The sequence below is a fragment of the Enhydra lutris genome, unplaced genomic scaffold (assembly GCF_002288905.1).
Source record: "Enhydra lutris kenyoni isolate GAN:26980312 unplaced genomic scaffold, ASM228890v2 scaffoldscaffold6, whole genome shotgun sequence".
Classification (NCBI taxonomy): domain Eukaryota; kingdom Metazoa; phylum Chordata; class Mammalia; order Carnivora; family Mustelidae; genus Enhydra; species Enhydra lutris.
In genome coordinates, this window is record NW_019154090.1 from 16,076,845 (window position 1) to 16,096,756 (window position 19,912).

Here is a 19,912-nt window from a genome sequence, read left to right on the forward strand (position 1 = left end):
ATGCTGTGCCCAGAGCTGTGTGGGTGGGGAGTTGCATCATTTACCCACGCACTCATTTCCTGAGTAGTTGTGGGTCAGGCACTGTGCCAGATGCTGGGAGCCCACAGAAACCTGTACACAAACAACCAAACCACTGCTACACAGTGTGGTCGCTGGACCGCCGGTAGCATCACCGGGGAGCTCATTAGACATGCAAAGTCTCACGAAAAGACTTGTATAAAAATGTTCACAGAGGCTTTGTTTATAATGGCCCCGACCTGCAAACAAACCCAAACATCCATTGGCAAGTGAGCAGATAAACCAATTGAGCTACATTTATACCAGGTAATATTACTTAGCAATAAAACAGAACTATGGATATACACAATACAGATTAATCTTGATACTTTGAGCAAAATGAAACCAGATGCAAGGATGTATATGCTGCATATGAAATTCTAGAACTTAAGTATACTTGGTACACTGAAACTGAACATAAAGAATCGATAATAGAAATCAGATAAGTCGTTTCCTGTAGAGGCGGGAAAGACTGTGGGCTGGAAAGGAGTATGAGGGAACTTTCTGGGGTATGGAAAATGAGCAAAATCTGGATTGGGATGGTGGTTATCCAGGTGTTCATATTTGTCAAAACTCATGGAACTATGCACCTGAAATTTGCACTTTATTTTGTGTCAATCATATCTCAGTAAAAAATGAGTTGCTATCATTTGCCCTAGATCACAAAGCCACGACTGGTGATTTGAACCCACGTTTGCCCGGTTCCAATGGCCAGTTTCCACTAGCCTGCCATAGTGGAGTGGGGGACCCCAGGCAATGCCCTGAGCCTGGTAAGTGCCTTGCCAAAGTCTGAATGAAGGGACTTCACAGATACCCAAGGAAGAGTGTCACATTCTCTCCCTAGTCCTTAAACCATGACAGAGACTTGAGGGGAGGGCACCTAAAGCGTCAAGCTAGGAGTCAAGAAACTTGGGTTCAGGCCTCAACTCTGCTCTTCACATGCTATGTAAGCTGTAAGTTCACTATCCTGTGACTCAGTTTCCCCTTCTGGGAATCGAGGAAGAAGGAGAGGATCAGTGGTTCCCAGCATGGGGCCACAGATCCTGGGAGTCCCAGGGCCATAAGCTCCTATCCTCACTGAGGCACTGTTGCTACATGAAATGAGCAATACGCCTGCCACATATCTGGTAAGCTACTTTTCAAATGCATGTTAATAGTTATTGTGATTAATAAAATAACATCTATTTCAAAGCAAAAATGAAACCATAGCAGCTTTTGCAGTTATGTATTTTCTCAAACAAAAGATACAAAAAGAACAGCCGCTGCTCATGACTTTGGTTTAAAGTGGCTGGAATCTCTGTGTAGAGTATCAATAAGGGGACAGTCACCAAGGGAACAGTTGCCGAGGGCCCTTCCGGGTCAGCTGTCCCATAGTTGTCCAGGATCACTTGGGCAAATGTTTGCCCTTGTGTTTCTCAGGCCTAGGTCCCTGTGGGGGCAAGCCTCTTGTGTGCACTGCAAGGACCAATCCTCCAGTGTGCAGGCTGTGTCCTGGCCCTGAGTGTGGTCATGGCTGTCCCTCAGACCTCAGTTTCTGCTCCAGTTCTGACAGTGATCACTTGTAAGAATGGAGCCTGGGCATTTCCCTCCCCAGTCCCTCACCATCAGACCCTGGTCACAATGCACCCTACCTCCCAACCACCAGCACTAAAGATGACTGCCCACTTGGGATCTGCTACCAAGAGGCATGTGACCCACTCCTAGTTAAGCCAAGTGACTTCCCCTGCCTCATCCTGCCACAAGCCTGAAGATTAAGAAGCAGGTATCACACCCAAGGGCAAAGTCAGACCTTTCTCTCACCTAACTTGGTGGCCCACCTGGACACACCCTTGGCTCTGGGCCAGGGGTCCTAGATCACAGACAGAAACCAGAAACACCAGCTTCTCATTCCCTGAGTGGTTCCCTCGCTGGCCAGGTTTCACACTAGTCCTTGGTGCTGAGTCAGAGCTTTACAGAGCTTCAGAATAAAGGCAGGGGCCTCAGCTGGGTGACCACCCCCCCACCCCACCCCCAGAAATCCCTCAGATGGGACCACCCTACTCTGGTGGGGTTTACAGAAACATCACCCGCAAAAGGAGCACTCTGGGCTAAAGGCCACACCCCGCCCACCCTCCCCCCACTGAGCCAGAAATCCCGGATCCCCACGCACATCCCCAAACCAGAGGCTGGAACCTTGCCAACTTAATATTCAAAAAAATAAAGCCAAGGGCAGAAAACAGTCCAGCTGCCCTGGGCACCCAAAGGTCTTCTCCTCTCTCAAGACTCCACCTGCTACTTTAATCAATTTTCCCTCCATCAGACTGGAAATAGCCCGAGAACCGGCCGTCTCTTCAGGACACCATCCCCTTCTTCAGCTTCTAACTTTGCCGGTCACCGAACAAAGATAATCACACCCACCCCCTGCGAGACCTCACTCGCCGCCCACCTCGCCCCGAAGCCGCCAGGGTCTACTGGCCCAGGATCCCACTCCCCACCCGGGGGAAATTGCGGAGGGCTTTGCCCTGTGACCCTAGAAGCCGCTCCCCAGGGCCTGGGGACGCACTCAGGGAGGCCCAGCCGCTAGGCCCCGCGTTCGGCGCGGGGACGCCCCCTTCCCGCAGCATCCACACAGCAAGGGACTACAGTAAAGCCGGTGGGTGGGGTAAGGTTGAGACCCTGAGGGCCGCCCATCCAACCACCCGACGCTCACTCACCACGCAGCGCCACCGAGCCCGCGCGTCTGCGCCAGGGCCCCGGGGAAACCCACGCGCGCCGTTCAATCCGGGCTCCGAGTGACGATAAAGCCGCGCTGGGCTCCCGCCTGCCCGGGACCGACGCGCTGGCCGCCGGACCGACCCACCGCCGGACGCACCCACCGTCTGGCTCTCTAACTAAGTTTGAAAGTTCCCCCCCTCCATCGAGGGAAGAGACGCTGATGGTGCAGCTGCCCCTAAACGTCCCGGGCCGGCCTGGGAGTGGGGAGCGGGGATCGGACGCCCCCCAGTCGGGATGCCGGGCACGCGAGCTTCCATCGGGAGGACGCGCCTGGCAGAGCATCGGGGACCCGGCTGCGGGCTGTGACCTCGGAAAAGGCGGGCGGGGGGGGGGGGGTTGTCCCTGGAGGGACCTGGACGGACTCCCGCTCACCGTTCCCAGGAGGGGTCAGGCTTAGACTGTCCATTGCCAGCTCGGAATCCCAGGCCCCGCCGGGCAGTGACGGCCAATTAGTGAACCGCCAGTTAGTGCGCCTCGGCGCCGGGAAGTTAAAGCCCGGACGCGCGAGTTGGTGACCGGGGTGAGGGCTGGGGCGGCGCGGGGGCTGGGCGTGACCGCATGCGGCTGTGTGACGACCAGGCGTTGAGTGTGTCTCAGGTCCACTGTGCATGGGTGGCTGTGCGTGACAGTGTGCGCCCGTGTGAGTGACTGTGAGTGGGAGCGTTTGACTGTCGGAGCAACTTCTTTGTGTGACTGTCCCCAGCTGTGACTGGGTGTGACAGGCGATGGGGACATGTAACGGGGTGTGTGGCCTCGTACTGTGTGAATGGGTGACTTGTATGTGGCGATGTGACAGTGTACGTGGGTGAGTGACTCCATGTCATTGTGTATAAATGACTGTTAGGGTGACTTGTGTGGGACGGTAAGACAGCGTAAGTAGGTGCTTGGCTGCCTATGTGAGTGACAGTGGGTCACTGTGTGTCAGCCTGAGAATGAATGTGAGGCTGTCAGGGGGACGTGGGCGAACGTGTCACTGTGTCATCGTGAGAGTGACTGTCGAGGTGACTTCTGCCTGTGAACGGAATAACTCAGGGCATGAGTGTAACGGCGAGGTTATCTATGTGAGTGGCATGTGCCCGTCGGCGGGGCTGGCGCGTGAGGGTCTCCGCACATTGGCACCGCCGGCACCTACCCCCGTGGGTCTCCGAGAGTGCCCCGTCCCGAGCCGCCAGGTGATTCCTGCCCCGCACTCCAGCCCGGGACGCTCCCGCCGCGGCGCGAGGTCCGAAGGCGCGGGCAGGCCGCGCCCGCCTCGGCGCCCACCCCCGGCCCCCGCCTACCTTGCCGCAGTGGTAATAGTCCAGGTGTGCCAGGCCGGCCGGCTCGGCGCCGGGCCGCGCGCCCACCGCGGGCGCCGAGGGGTACAGGCGGACGTCCATGGCGGGCGCGGCGGCGGCGGCGGCGGCGGCGGCGGCGGCTCCCGCGGGCAGTGCCTGGGCGGGCGGCGGGTAGGAGCCAGTGTGCGAGCGGGTGTGCGAGCGCGGGGGGCGGGCCGGGGGCGGGGCCCGGCAGAGCGCCCCGCCCCCGCCCCCGCCCCGCCCGCGCGCGCTATTGTTTCGGCCTCGGGCGCCGCGGAGGGCCGGGGGCCCGGGCCCAGGGGAGGAGTCCCATCCTTCGGGGTGGGCCGCCGCCAGGTCCCTCGCCGGGCTCTGCACCCCCGGGGGTCCGGGAAGGGTGTGCGCCCGTTCAGACGGCCCTTTTCCGTCCCGCCTTCCCCACCAAGGGTGCGGGGAGGAGAAGCCCATTTGACAGCCCTCCCCAGAAGTGGGACACTGCCCACCCGGCATATTTAGGAAGTGGGGGCGGGGTTGGAAGGCCGTGACAGGTACACTTTCCAAGATGGGTGCTGCCTTGCCTGGGGGACCACGGCCCAGCGCCTGCGGCTGATCTTAGCGGACCCTCCCTCCTTGTCCCACTGATCCTGATCATAGTCACTGGGAGAGGGGCTCTGGGAGTTGCTGAGCTTAAACTCTCACTTTACGTTTGAGGAAACTGAAGCAAGGACAGTCACTTCAGTAATGAAGCTCCAAATGAGCGGGCCCACCGCTCCCGAGGATCTAAGTCTGAGACAACTGGGAGAAGGCAGAGGACCCTGTATCCTTTAATGAAAGGGAGAGGGCGGGCGATAGAAAGGGCCTGGAAATTGAAGTTCTGAGGGTCCAGAATCTACCCACCCCACCCCGACCCCTACCCCAACTTCTCCTGGAGATAGAGAACGGGAAATGGAATGGCTCTCATGGTGGAGCAGAAAGGTGACTGAAGCAGGCTCCTTCTCCCAGAGAAAAAAGCCCCCTAGCTCTTCACATCACCTGTGGGAGCTGGCCTGTTCCTCCTCCCCTTCTCATCTACAGATTGTAGAATTGTCTACACTAGCAGTCCCCACTTCCTCACCCCTACTGACTACTGCACCACTGCTCTGGCACACTGGGATGCCTGGCTGGGAAGTGCCAGGAGGCCAGGAGGCAGAAGTGGGTCAGAATGGGATTGTTGGGTGGCAGCTGGACATGTGATGCTATTTGGAGAAAAGGGAGTGAGCCTGTTGCCCACTCAGGAGCCAGCTTGGAACTTAGCTCCCAACTGCTACTTGAGCTTTGTTGGTCCTGACTGCGAGCTAGGTCTGGGAACAGCAGAGGGAAATTACTGCTCAGAAAGGAAAGAACTTCCAAATAAATTTCAGCAGTCATTGTTTCTAGAAATACATTGCCGAATCTCATCAGAAGGAATTTCCCATTGGCCCCTCTACTTTTTTTTTCCATCTGGACATCCAGCTGACCCAGCACTATTTATTGAAAAGAACACCTTTCCCCCCACTTCTCTGCAGTGTTAACTTTGTTATTAATCAAGTCATCCATATGTCTATGGATTGTTTCTGAATTCTCCAGTCTGTCCCGTTAGCCTATTTTTCTGTCCTTATGCCATTATCATACTGTCTGATTTTCTGTAGCTTTATAGGAAGTGCCCCATAGAATAGATCTACACACGTTTACCTTCAGGACTATCTTGGCTATTCTTGATATTTGCACTTCTACTGACATTTTAAAATCAGCTTGTCTGTTTACACACACACACACACACACACACACACACACACACACACACACACAAAATCCTGCTGGGATTTTGATTGCTATGTTGCTATCACATTGACTCTTTTGATCAATTTGGGTAAAATCAACATTTTCAGTATTAAGTCTTGCTATCCATAAACATGGTATGTCCCTTCATTTGTTTAGGTTTTTTCATTTTTTTCATTTTTCATTTTCTCTTAGGAATGTTTTAGTTTTCTTTCTTTTTTAAGATTTATTTATTTATTTAGAGAGGGCAGAGGGAGAGGGAGAATCTCAAGCAGACTCCCTACTGAGCATGGAGCCTGATGTAGAGCTTGATCTCACAACCCTGAGATCATGACCTGAGCTGAAATCAAGAGCTGGATATTTAACCGACTGAGCCACCCACATGCCTCACTTTTTTTTTTTTTTAAGTTTCTATGTAGAGCCTTTACATGTCTTTTATTAGATTTAGTCCTGAGTGTTTTATATCTTTGATATTATTATAAATAGTTTCTTTATATGGCTTTTTATTTTTCTGTTTTTGGTAAATAAAGTGCAGTAGTTTTAAAACAAGTCAACAAATTCCTTCACTTTTCCACGGAGTGGAGTCTAATAAGTTTCCCCTATAAAAGGGATGGGTTTAGTGAATGGTTTTCAACAAATGTAATATGGCAGAAATGACACATGACTTCTGAGTCTAGGTCATAAAAGTTGATACAACTTCTGCCTGGCTCCTTCTCTTGGACATTTGTCTTTGGAACCAGAAGCCACTATGTAAGAAATCTGGGGCTGTTGTACTTTAAAGAAGTCTGAAATAACCTACACATAGAATCCATATGCAAAGAACCTGAGACTCAAAGAGTAAGATGACTCACCAGTCCCCAGTTGGATCACCCCCCTACTGTTCCAGTTCCATCTACTGTTTGACTACAACCATATGAAAAAACCTGGAAAAACCCTAGCTGATCCCTCCCTGAATCCAAAATGTACAGAAACCATGAGAGATAATAAAACATTATTGTGATTTTAAGCTATGAGGTTTTGGGGTGATTTGTTACTTGGTAATATAGATGTGGAACGTATATAGATTTTTGTATAATGCCCTTGTATTCAGCAACATTGCCAAACTCACTCATTCTAACAATTTATCTGTAGATTCTTTAGCTTTTAAAAAAATATGCCATATTCTATCTCATCCGTAAAAATGAGAGTTCTACTTTTTCAATCCTTATACATTTTATTTCTTTTTCTTGCCTTGTTGCACTGGCTAGTATTACCAGTACAGTGTTGGAAAGAAGTAATAATAGCAGGCATCCTTGTCTCTTTCCTGATCTCAGAAGGAAAGCTATCAGCATTTCACCATTAATGATAGCGCCTGCTATAGTTTTTGTTTGTTTAATTTCATTATGTTGTTTTGTCCCTTTTTGTAGATATGTCTGCTGTGGGTTGGGGAGGTCAATCTCCACGGGAATCCTGTGGGTCAGGAAATAAGACTGCTGTATCCATTTTGCAGATGAGAAGAGTAAGGCCCAGAGAGGAATGCTCAGCATCACAGTGTTAATAGCAGGACCAATTAGCAGTACATAAGCCTAGAAATCCCACCTGGAGCACTTCTCACTGCCCTTACTTCCACAGTCCTGGTCGCACTAACTCTGACCAGAGCTATATAACAACAGCCAGCACAGTATGGAGGCCCACGTGCAACGGGTCAGCTCCAGGCAACCATTTGACTTCTCTAAGTGTCTGCAGGCAGCAGCAACACCATGATGTTGTCTCTTCCCTATGTCCACTCCCTTCCCTAAGGAGAGCGTCAGCACCAAGGAGGTCTCTGGGAAGGCCAACAGGGAGCCCTGCAAGGAAGTCATGCAGATCCAAAGCTGGACTTGCCCTTTCATGTTGGCAATTGATCAGATAGGAAGTTGATGACTCACTTTCCCCCAAAGAAATATCCAGCCTCCTTTGCTGTCCTCAGGATAAGAGTGGGGCTTAATCCTCCCTCTCTTCCTTTTGACTCCATACAGAATATGTGAGAGGGGAGTCTCAGGTCTCAGCAAGTAACCAGCTGGCTAAAGACAGCTTGGCCATTTTCTGCCTTCAGCAACCCAGTTTGGGGACCCAGAATATCTTCCTGTACATCTCCCAGTTCTCAGCATCTAGTATTATGAAGAGCTGAGATATCAGGAATATACATATGCCTTAATATGTTTTACTATTTAGATATGACAAGGCAAACAGATCAGGAGACAGTTGCCATTGAAAAGACAGTTTGTTACTCACAGTTCCCAAGAGGAGGCACACCACGCTATGGAGGTGGGATGGGGTGGGGCACACGAGGAAGCATATGCATTGTTCAGAGGCAGAGGGAGAGGGGAAAAGTGTGGGCAAAAGCATTTACTGTGGTTTCCCGTGGAAAAAGAATAGGTGAGGTAGGGTAAGCAGACTTAGGATTGGCTAGTTCGAATAATTTCAGTGGGCTCCAGGCCTAGGGACTGATGTTAATTGTCTGGTACCTGGCCCTGGGTGATGAGGGCAGGTGGATAGTGGCCTGGTGTGTGAGAGCTCAGTCAAGGAGGTGGTTGGTGGTATGGGCTCCAGACTGGTTGGTTTACATTTTAAAACACATGCACAGGACAGCTGTTTACTATCTCTTGGAATTGACTAACTCTAGAAGGGGCAGCCTGTCCAGGGTCCTCAAGGCCCCAGATGTCAAAGCATCAAATACAGACATGTGTTAATACAAGACATGTCCACTTAACTCCAGGATCCCAAAGAGAAATCAGTCCTACTCCAACTATGGCCCCATTACCTGAGGAATGTCGTGGCTTTAAATCAAAATGACCAACTCTCTAGAAAGAGCTCTGGCCAAGGAGCTAAATACCCAGCTGTGGAAGTCCTTAGGTCTCACCATTAATATTCTGTCTCAGTCTTCATATGGGTATTTGGTAGAATTATACTTCCCCTCCCCTTGAAGTTAGGTATGACGGTGTGACTTGCATTAGCCAAGGGAACATAAGTGGAAATGTTATTTGTCACTTCCTGCCAGGAAGTTTAAGGATCTGGGCATAATTGACTATTCTCTTTTCTGTCCACCATGAAAACCCTAACAAATTCCAACTCCTCCTTTAAGACCCAAATCAAGTAAAAGCTCTTTGGTGAAGACTTCTCCAAGACTCCAACTCAGTGTTTCAGTTTGCTGCTCCAGTAACGGTCTGCACACAGAACAATTTCACCAAACCTTAGGAATACATTTGCCCCATGAGTATCTCCAGGTCAGGGACAATGTCCCACTGATCTTGATGCCTCCAGCAACCAGCACAGGAACTAAGAGAGCATGGATATGTCGTGCCCTCCTCCAGCAGAGACAGGGCTTTGAAGGACCTCCCTAGGTCCTGCTGGCAGGCAGAATGGGTTTCTGGAAACCAGAGAAAGCCATAAGACAAAGAGATACAGGTACGAGCAGTCAGCATTTGGGGTGTCATGTGCTGGAATGGTAAGATTTGTGGGGATCTGGATGGAGCACCAGCGTGTCTGCAACAGGACTCCAATCCATCCCATAAGAGGGCAGAACTCTGCTGTCCTAGGCATGCTCGTTCTATGTGTGTGTGCGTGCACACAGGCATCTCCTTTGGGACAGGGTTGAGATGGGTGACTATGGGCAGTAGTTGGGCATCCCTAGGGCCCTGGCCATCATATTCCCACAACAGCACTCCAGCCTGTCCTTTATTTTTGACAACCAGCCAAGTCAGTCCACAGCTTCCACTCCAAATGTCTGCTGGACCAAAGACCAAATGGACCAATGCATGTGTGGCTTGGCACAAGATGATTCACCCTCAGGCCCCTGAACAGAAAAAAGCATGAGAGGCCAAAGGTTCAGAATTTAAGTCCTGAGTTCTGCTCAACATCTTGTTTGACCTTGGGCAAATCACTACACCTCTTTGAGCCTCAGTTTCCACTTCTGCAACATGGGCGGGTAAAGCCTACCGTGTGTGTCTGTTGTGACAAGCAATGATGAAACAGCAAAGCACTTCTAAAACTCTGAAGCTCTATTAAATTGTGAGTCATTAAGTGATGTTTTCCTAGTCAAGGATTCCAAAGTCCCCTCACAAAAGGAGGAGACTTCTCCCTGATGCCCCACTCTTGAATCCCTCTCCAGCTTTCCAGAACGGCAGTACCAAGGTTCATCTGGGAGACTTCACACTCCTTGGGGTTTCCTGGGGTGAGGAAGTGGGGGCTGGATAGAAGGAGGGGGGTATGGGAAGAGTCCATGGAAAGTCCATGGAGTACCTGCTAAAAACCAGCCCCTGAGTTTTGGGGATCCTCTCACCAGCCTTCCAAGTGGGCATTATTATCAAAACACTTTTTATAAATGAAGAAACTGAGCCCTAGGGACACTCCTGAAGCCTCAGGCACCCACCCAGAGCCAAAACTTCTCCTTTTTTTTCCTTGAGGATAGTTGACACACAACATTACATTGGTTTCAGGTGTACAACACAGAGATTCCTCAAGTTTACACATTCTGCCACGCTCGCCTCCAAGCGCACTTACTGTCTATCCCAATGCATAGCTGTTATAACAGCTAGGATGTCTTGGAACTGGGATTCATAGCTGAAATCCATGCTCCTTCTACCCCACGGGTTTAAATTATGTGGTGCACGCTGCCTTACAATTCAAGGAGTTTGTAACGGGTGAGTTACCCAGAACATGCTCCCCGAGAAGTCTCAAGGGCTTACCCTTGTCAGCCATGTGCACACCTGTGCAGTAGTGTGTGCTGGCTACATAAGGAGAGAAATCAAAAAAGTTAAATGTGACAGAACCCCAATCAAAGCAGAAATAAGACATCATGGTGTCTAGCTATCTGGGGGGAAATAAAAAGAAGCACTTCTGTCAGCTAAGAATCATCGTGTGCTACACGTGCGGCAGGCACCGTGCTAAGAGCTGGACATCTAGTACCTCTGTGAATCTCAGCAACAACCCCTGGAGGTATGTACTACTATTATCCCTGGTTTATAAATAAGGAAAATTGGGTAGAGAGAGGCCAAGTAACTTACGTACAGTCGGTACGTGGTGTAGCTGGGATTTGCAACTAGCCCGTTTGGCTCCGAAGCCCACACTCATGACCACTCGACCACACTACACCTCTCTGGTCTTACCTATAAATTTCAGCTGAAGCAAAAAAGAAAAACTTTGTTAGTGTTTTTATTGGAATTACATTTAATTATTAAATTGGGGAGAATTAAAAAATTTTAAGAGTCTTTCAATCCATTGAGATTTTATATATATAGTTATAAATTTATATTTTAATATATTTAATTTACATAATTTGTTTAATGTTTAATATATTCAATATAATATATATTTTATATACATTTGTATAAATTTATATATATATACATACACATATATGTGTGTGTGTATCTTCTCGATGTATATAACCTATCAATCTATAGGAATACTATTAAAACTTTGAATGCTTATCTTGTGCCTAGGAAACTTACCAAATTGGGGCACCTGGGTGGTTCAGTCAGTTAAGTGTTAGCTTTGGCTCAGGTCATGATCCCAGGGTCCTGAGATTGGGCCCCACGTCAGGCTCCCTCTTCAGCAGGAAGTCTGCTTCTCCCTCTCCCTCTGCCATTCCCCCTGCTTGTGCTCTCTGGCTTGCTCTCTTTCTCTCTGGCAATAAATTAAAAAAAATGTTTAATAAAAAGGAAACTTAACCAAATTGTCTTGTTTGTGTCAAGAGTTTCTCTCCTATAGATTTTCTGGGTAAATGATCATGTAATCTGGAGAGAGAGAAAGAGGTTCTGCTCTTCCTTTTCAATCATCTTACCACTTTTTTGTTTTTTTCTTACTGCATTATCCAGCACCTCCCAGATCAAAGTTAAATAAAAGTGTGGATATCAGGCATTCTTGTCTTATTATTTACTTCAGTAAACACATTCCTTACATTTACTATTAAGCTATTAAGTAAGATACTTCTTGTAAACTTTTGGTAACACTCCTCATCAATTAATAGCTTCTTTTTATTTTTTGTCTGTTAAGAGATTTTCTTCCGGCATTAGTTATGGACCATGATGTTTTTTGAGCATCTACTGAAATAATTACCTGGATTTTATCTTTGAAGCTAGTATTGAACCATCCTTGAATTCCTAGCAAAAACTGTTAGAACTTATATTTGGCTGGAATTTGTTTTTTAATCCCGCTAAATTCCATTTGCAATTATTTCATTTATGTTTTTTGATAACCATGTCAGTAATTGAAATTGGTCTTACATTTTTTTTTATGCTGTTGTGCCCAAGCTTTGTGTGTCAAGGTTATAATTATTTTGCCTAATTACTTGGGGAGGAAGAATTTGGATAACTGATTCAGCTTCTTAAATTATAATTGGATCATTATGCCTCATATTTTTCTTCAGTAAATTTTGGTAAGCTATACTTTTTTAGAAAGTTGTTCATTTCCTCTAACTTCGCAAATGTATGGATGTAAATTTGGTTTTAGTATTACTTTACAGTTTTAAAAATTCTGTATCACTTCCAGTTACAGAATGATTAAGTTACAGTGATACAAGGTATGTGTAGGGAACAGTCAACGGTATCGTATAGCATTTTAGGGGACAGATGTTGGATACACTTGTGGTGAACACAGCCTAACCCACAGACTTGTTGAATCACCATATTGTACACCTACAACTAATGTAACATTGTGAGTCAGCTATACTTCAACAAAAAATATTCTATTGTATCTATTATCAATGTTGTTTCCCTTTTTTTTAAATCAATTATACTCAAGGTTTGTCTATGTCACTATTTTTTTTCTGTAATCTATATTTTCTATTTTCCATATTCTGCTCTACTCTCCAAATTTCCTACTGTTACTGTTTTTTTTTTAAATATTAACATTTTTAAAAACAAAGATAGTGGGGCACTTGGATGGCTCAGTGGGTTAAAGCCTCTGCCTTTGGCTCAGGTCATGATCCCAGGGTCCTGAGATCGAGCCCGGGATCGGACTCTCTGCTCAGCAGGGAGCCCACTTCTCCCTCTCTCTCTGCCTGCCTCTCTGCCTACTTGTGATCTCTGTCTGTCAAATAAATAAATAAAATCTTTAAAAAAAAAAAAGATAGTATTTGTAAAGTACCTGGCACTTAGCATTTCATAAATGCTCATTAAGTTAATATACAAAAAATATTTTTGAGCACACGCCAGAGACCAGAGATTCAACTATGATTGAAACATAATTTGTGTTCTCAAGGAGCTTACAGCTGAACTGGAGAGACGGACAAGCCAATAGTCACTTAACGCGATAAACACAATAGAGGTTGAGTACAAAGTGGAATGGGAACACAAAGGAGGGCTTCCTGAAGGATGTGATGTAGAGCAGGGCATTGCAGGATGAGTAGGAGCTACAGAAATGAAAAAGATGGGTGTTTCTTAGCTCCACCCCTGGGTCCATCTTCAGCTGACGCACCCAGTATTCTCTGTCACTTATAGTGGCCTCAGCCATGAACAGGTCTGGGCAAAGGAGAATAAAGGTAGAGTTGGTTGCTACTTCTCACCTTGAGGAAGATAGGTGACAAAATTCCTTATAGTGACAGCTGGTCCCTAAGCTCTGGTAGCTTTGTCAACAGGCTCAGCCTTATGGGAAACATCAGAACAAGTACACTAAAATAAAAGATGTACAACTTTCTGATCACTCCCCTCCAAATCTCCTCCCTGGGATCCTCAAGGAAAACATTCTGCAGAAGTCTTAATTTCCTAGTCCAGAGGAGTAAGACTCACAATGTCCTAAATTGGATAGAGACAGCAGTTTGGTTAATGGCCATGAAAAAAAGGGTTTCCAAGTCCTGATGTGCTGACAGCAACCACTCAGCTGCGGACTCACTCAAGAAAACTATTTATTGAGCAGTTACTACATACTAAATGTTTGATAGGAATTGGTCCCCTAATCCTCCCAGCCACTGTGGGAGGTTGCTCTCCCCATCGCTAGGCTGGCAGGAAAGTGAAACTTGGAGAGGTTACGTGAGGTGAGCCCTTGACAACTCTGACCTGAGACTCAAACCCAAACAACCTGGTTCTGGGGCCCTGTACACCAGCTCGTATAGGCTCATTCCTTAGCACGTGGGACAGAGCAGACCCCGAGTGACTAAAAGATGGAGTGAGTGGACAGAAGAATGAATTACCATGAAGAATAGGAAGCAACATGGAAATTAACTGCACTGTAATAGTAAATGAAAAGCAAATGACAAAATGGTGTGTGTGAGAAAGAGCTTGTGTTGGCAGGGACTGACTGGGAAGGAGCCTGAGGGAACTTTCTGGAGGGATCACAATGTTCTAAATATCTTGATAAAGATTTGGGTTACATTGGCAGATGCAACTGTCAAACCTCAGTTAATGTACATTTAAGATTTGTACATTTCATTGCACGTACATTTCAAAGCAAAAGAAAAAGTATAAACAAATTTTGGACTCTAATTAATGATATACTGATGTGTTTTAGGGTTAAAGGATAATTGCATTTGAATTGTATCCAAAAAAATGAAATGGATTGATGGACAGATAGGGAAATGGCTGGATAGATGAATATGTGATAAAGCCAGGAGAGAAAATGTTAACGGCTGAATCCAAGCAGTGGATATACAGGTATTCACGTGTAATATTCTTTCAACATTTTTGTTAAACTGTCATAATAAAGTGTTGGGTGTCGTGGTGGCCAGTCTGAGAAGACATCTCTGTCTGACACTTTTGCCTGCGTGCTGCTGTTTATTATGCTTTCCCCTTTAAAGAATGCAGAGAAAACCCTTCCCCCTCTGCCTCGCTTCCCCCCTCCTCCCTCATTTCATCCAGCGAATAGCAACAAAGTGCCAGTTGGCAGCAAATCACTTCTCAAGTTCCTCCTCCTCCATCAAGCTCTGCTCGCCCCCTTTCCCCATACAGCATCGGTTACTCCCTCTGATGGGGACTGTCTAGACCCCACCTAAGGGCCGAGTAGAGTAGATGTGTACCGAGATCACATGTACATGGGAACCCCACCAGACCGTCAACCTTGCAGACAAGAACTCGATTTATCTTTGCATCCCCCGCCCCAGCTCTTGGCCTGGCGTGAAGTGGATCACCCACAGTTACTTAGGGGAGGCAGACACAGAGACAAGGAAAAAATGTCCTGGGTCCAGGAGGTGGAATTCTAGATGATTTTTTTTTTTTTTCAAACTTTCTGCAATGGTGTCCAATTACCTTTTGGATAAGAAGAACTTAACAGCTTACTCAGGAGCCGCAATGGTAGCTTTTGACCCATGAAGGGAGGAAGAACCAGCATGCTGACTTGCTGTGATGTCTGTTCGCTTGGTTTTATACTTACTGTTGGTTGTTTTTTTGTTTTTTGTTTTTTTTTTCATTTGCTATATGGTTGTTTTAAAATACCCTGAGAAGGAAACCACTATACATAAAGAAATTTGAATTTTTGAATGCCCGTTTCTCATCTGAAATGTCACTTGCACGTTAAGTCTCTGTCCCTGAGTTGCTGTGGCAACCTCTGCAGCACTCTTTGCCTGGGGTGACAAAGGGGCCCTTTGTTAGCTGGGAGGCCAGGTCTGGGTGCAGGGACATCCTATTCAGCCCATCATAACAAAGGAGCACACGTCCCCCTCTCTGAGCAGGGCAGTCGCCAGCCTGATTATGCCTGCACTGTTGACAACCTTCCATGGGGAGATGGAGAAAAGAAATCCCCTATTATTGGCATCTTTGAACCAAAGTTGTTTTTCTCTTTTCTCTCTCTTTGCGCTACTTGCTGTACAAAAACCCCTGCACAGGGCCCCACTCATGCTCTCGCAAAGAAAAACACCAAGTGTAAGGCCTACCTGGAAGAGGGATGAGGCTCCCAATCTTAATTGAATCTCCTAAACTTGGTTATTAAAATGGCAACTCTAGCAGCAGTGGGTGAGCAGATGGGCTTTTCAAATTTTAGCAAGTGGCCTGGCGCTGGCCCAGAGAATGATCCTGATGGCTGCTGGCTCTGCTGTGGCCCCTGCAGTTGACAGCAAGGGGCTGGAGCTAAGGGGAGCACCGCCCCCCCCCCCCCCCCCCCCCACCCCGTAATCCGATCAGATCCAGGGCCCAAGGGTCATTTAGGCTTGGAGCGTCCTCCCTCCTCAAAGGTGAAGTTGGGAGGTGGGAGTGTGGGGGTGCAGGGCCTGGCCCAAGCTGGCGGAGCTGGTCACCTGAGAGCAAGGCTTAGGCTCTTAAAAGTTCCAGGAGGGTAGAGAAGAGCCTCAGGCTCAGGCTGCTGCCCTCCTTCTGCTCCCAGAGCCATGGGCTCCTCACCCTACCCCTGTCAGGTTAGGCCCATTGGAGGCTCTATAGGCCTTTTGTCCTGGCTCCAACCAGAATCACCACTTCACACTTCTCTTTCTCTTCCAGTGATGTATATGGAAGCTAAGACTGGGGCTCTGGCAGAGCCACAGACAGTGTCTTGTTATTCACTGTGCACCAGGGCCAGCGCAGGGTCCAGCACACAGGGCACAAACTCGAGAGCAAGTCATACTGAAGGAGTCTATCAGAAGGGACTCATTCCATCCTATCAACTACTTCTTGGGGCTGGAGCCATTTCCCCATCTGATTCTGTTTCCTGCTCTCCTCTGCCGCCAGGTTCAGGGCTGGGGCAGGCTATCAAGACGGCAGACCAGGGGTGTTTAGACAGATGTGTGGGCAGACACCAATAGTGGAGGGCGGTAAGTGCCAAAGGGGGTTACTCAGAGGCTGCAGGTGTCGGCGGTGGAGGTTGCAAGAGGCAAGAAGGGAAGATGGAAGGGGTACAGATGGACTTTTGGGATAAAGACCCTCCCAAACAAAGTCTCAGGAATGACGAGGAGCTGACCGAGCTTTAGTCAGAAGAAAGGACAATAAGCAAGGGCAGAATGGTGGGAAATAGCCCATTATGTGCAGAGCACCCCATGAAGCTAGTTATCGGTAGAGAATATAGGGGATGGCAGAGAGTGTCTGGATATAGCTAAAGAGGCAAAGCCTGAGGGAGGATCCCATAACACAGGCTTAGGAGCTCAAAGTCAAGGTGATCATGCACGGATGTATAAGTTGTATACTGCACAAAGGAGGTGAGTAGAACTGAAATCCAGCCTGCATTCTACTGGGGAATAAAGGCCCCTCCTCCCTGTTGTCCCTGGGCCCAGTTTAGCCAGGCTCACCCTGCTGTGTCAGGAATTCTTCCATTATTGCTCAGCAACTCAGTAACAAAGTATAAGATCTTTGAACATGTTTTTAAACACTATCAACTCTGCCCTGCGTTGGTTACATTTCCCTTTGTCCTGAAGTTGGACCCAGAAAAACATCTTCTCCATCAAAAATGCAATGGGACCCTTACAAAGTGACAGTGGATTAAACGCTGCATTTATAGTGAGAGTCTCCCAATCCCACCCCCCCTTTTTTGGCCCAGCACCAAAAATCAAATGCCAAAAAGGCAACTGATCTCAGCTGCTTTGGAGCAGACTGTGTAGTCCAAAGGTTGTTTCATGTTGGATACTGTGTGATCCTGGTTTGGGGGCCTCATATTAAATTAGTAAGCAAGGATTAAGGATCATCAGCTGTGTACTCCCAGTACACGGGGACACAGCAGGTGCAATAAATTTAAGATGGAAATCCACACCCTGCATTCCTCTGACCCCCATGAAAGGCAGCAAATTAGAACTAGTGGAGAACACTGTTATTTGTGATTTTCCATGTTAAATCCAAACATTCTTACATTGTCTTAAAATTTATAAATGCAGAGGAATGGAGACTATCCCAGAGCCTGGTTCACTATGGCTCAGAGTAAATAATCAGTACATCATTTGTTCAATGAATGAGCCAAAGAAGTAAGTAATGTCTCAAGATGGGCATTACTTCCACACATCACCTTATTTCCTAAAAACAGGACATGAGGGTAATTTCCCCAGAGCAAAGGAAACTCATTGTAAATTGGAGGATTGGAACTGCAAAGTGACAGCTCTGGGACCTATGACACCCCCCTCTGCCACCCACCTCTGCTCTGCTCCTGAATCTTGCCTGCCTTGAACTCCTACCCCCAAATCTTCCTTTCCTCAACTCCCCTCCTAGATGTTGCTCATGATTTCCAAATCTCCTCACCATGCCCCACCCTGGGACTCTGCACCCCACCTCATCCCCCACCCACCAGGCCCAGCCTCGCCCCCTCCAGCTCAGATGCCCAGCATGGCCTCAAGTTCCATAGGATCACACTCTGAGGGGAAGAGGACTCACAGGACTCCTCCTGGTCCCCATCATTACCACTTGGGGGAGGGAAGAGAGCCAGAGTGTCCAGGGTAGGCCATTTGGAGTGGAGGGTTAGTTGGGGGCAAGGGGTGGGGGGATGGCATTCAGATCCTGGTACTTGGGAATATCCCCATGGTCCAGCCTGCCCACGTGGAAGCTACTGTCTAGGAGGGGTTCAGAGAGGTGGACACCTGCAGGAAATGGGGGTGGACAGAGTCTAAGGCTCTTCCTCCCTAAGTATTTATTTAACCCTCAACTTTATCCTTACTCCAAATTGTCATGATATTAACCCCTCCCCCATACATATTTTTAAAGTTTTTCTTCCACATTGATATTTTTCTCTTAACGTTACAACTTTTTTTGCTCCATAGAAATCTATCTTCAGGCAACTAAATCACCTGCCATTTCCTTTAGTTTTTCTAAAGTTTGCTAAAATATTCTCTTGTTTTTTTCAATACTGGATAGATTTACAGATGAAATTTTTTCTCTTTTCATCTTTGATCTAGCTTGGAAGCTTATTTGGGAGTAAAGACCCAAGGACAGTTTCTGGTTTAACTTTTTTAATCCAAATGACCAGCCAATTTAGATATGATTTACTGAATAACTCATCATTTCCTTCCCAAATGTGAAACACCAGCTTTGTTGTATGCCAAACAGCCAAGGGAGGGTCCTCGGGTCGAGTCCTCTACTCCGTGTCCTGTTCTCAGCATCCATGTCTCTTTTGTGGTTTTCATGACTTTACTCTACAACGTGGTTTGGGAAAAGGGTAAGGTAAGTCCCACGGATTATGCTTCCTTTTCAGAAAATTTCATTCTGTTCTTTCATACCTATTGTTCCAGATTTATAATAATCTTATTAAATTCCATCAATTTGGGGTGTATATGTGTGTTTATTGGGATTACACTGAATTAAAGGCCAATCTTAGAAGAATGAACATCCTTGCTATACTAGATCTTACCCAGGATAGGACGGACTGTTATTTATTATTATATTTATTATATATATAAGTCCTACTCTATATCTTTCAGTGCAAACTCCCTATTCTCTCCCCACAGGACCATTTCCTGACCTTGTTTCTAGAATCCTCCTTGATGTACTTTTTACTTGAGTTTCAGGATACCACACTTCTCTACTCCTCCTCCTGCCTCCCGCATCACTCCTTTGTGCTATCTTTTCCTCAGAGTTGAAACTCAAATGGATTCTGAGTAATTCAGTGGTAAATATTGTTATGCAAATGGGTATCCCCACAGTTTGGGTATTTTCCTCCTTATGATTCCTCACCAGTGGGAACAGTGGGCACAAGAGCCATGAGGGTCCAACTTCTTAGCATGTCAGTACTGACGACAGCTGTCTGGATGCCTCCAGCGTTAGCTTGGCCCAGCGCAGAAGCTCCAGGAGACAGGGGCAAGAAAGCCTTTGTCTTCAAGTTAAGCTTTCATGTTGATCTATGACTATAGCAATCTTGATTTGAAATGCAAAAGCAGGAGCTACATTTAGCAGGAAATTGTGGTAGATTGCAAAAATTGCCCCTCCTCCACATGTGGAGAAATGATCTCTGCAGTATGCCAGTCCTAATTTCAAAACTTGGCTTTTCTCTCAACACATGGTGTGGCCTTGGGAAAAATGACTTATCTTCTGAACCTCCATTTCCTGGTCAATCAAATGCAGACGATAACGCCTAGATGTTGCAGGCAATTCATTTACTCCTTCTTTCAACAAATACATACTGAGCATCTATTGCTTGGCACAGTTTTAAATACTGGGGACCCAGGACCGATAGAA

At 47.3% G+C, this 19,912-nt stretch overlaps 1 protein-coding gene across 2 annotated transcripts in view; it reads right to left on the minus strand.

Moving 5' to 3' along the window:
* Positions 1-4,190, minus strand: part of LOC111141674 (TOX high mobility group box family member 2) — a 126,928-nt gene extending 122,738 nt beyond the window's left edge. For both annotated transcript variants that reach the window (XM_022494420.1, XM_022494418.1), the window contains exon 1: positions 4,092-4,190. In XM_022494420.1, coding sequence (XP_022350128.1) covers positions 4,092-4,190 — 99 coding nt within the window. The remainder of the gene's footprint in view (positions 1-4,091) is intronic.
* Between the last annotated feature and the right edge of the window lie 15,722 nt (positions 4,191-19,912).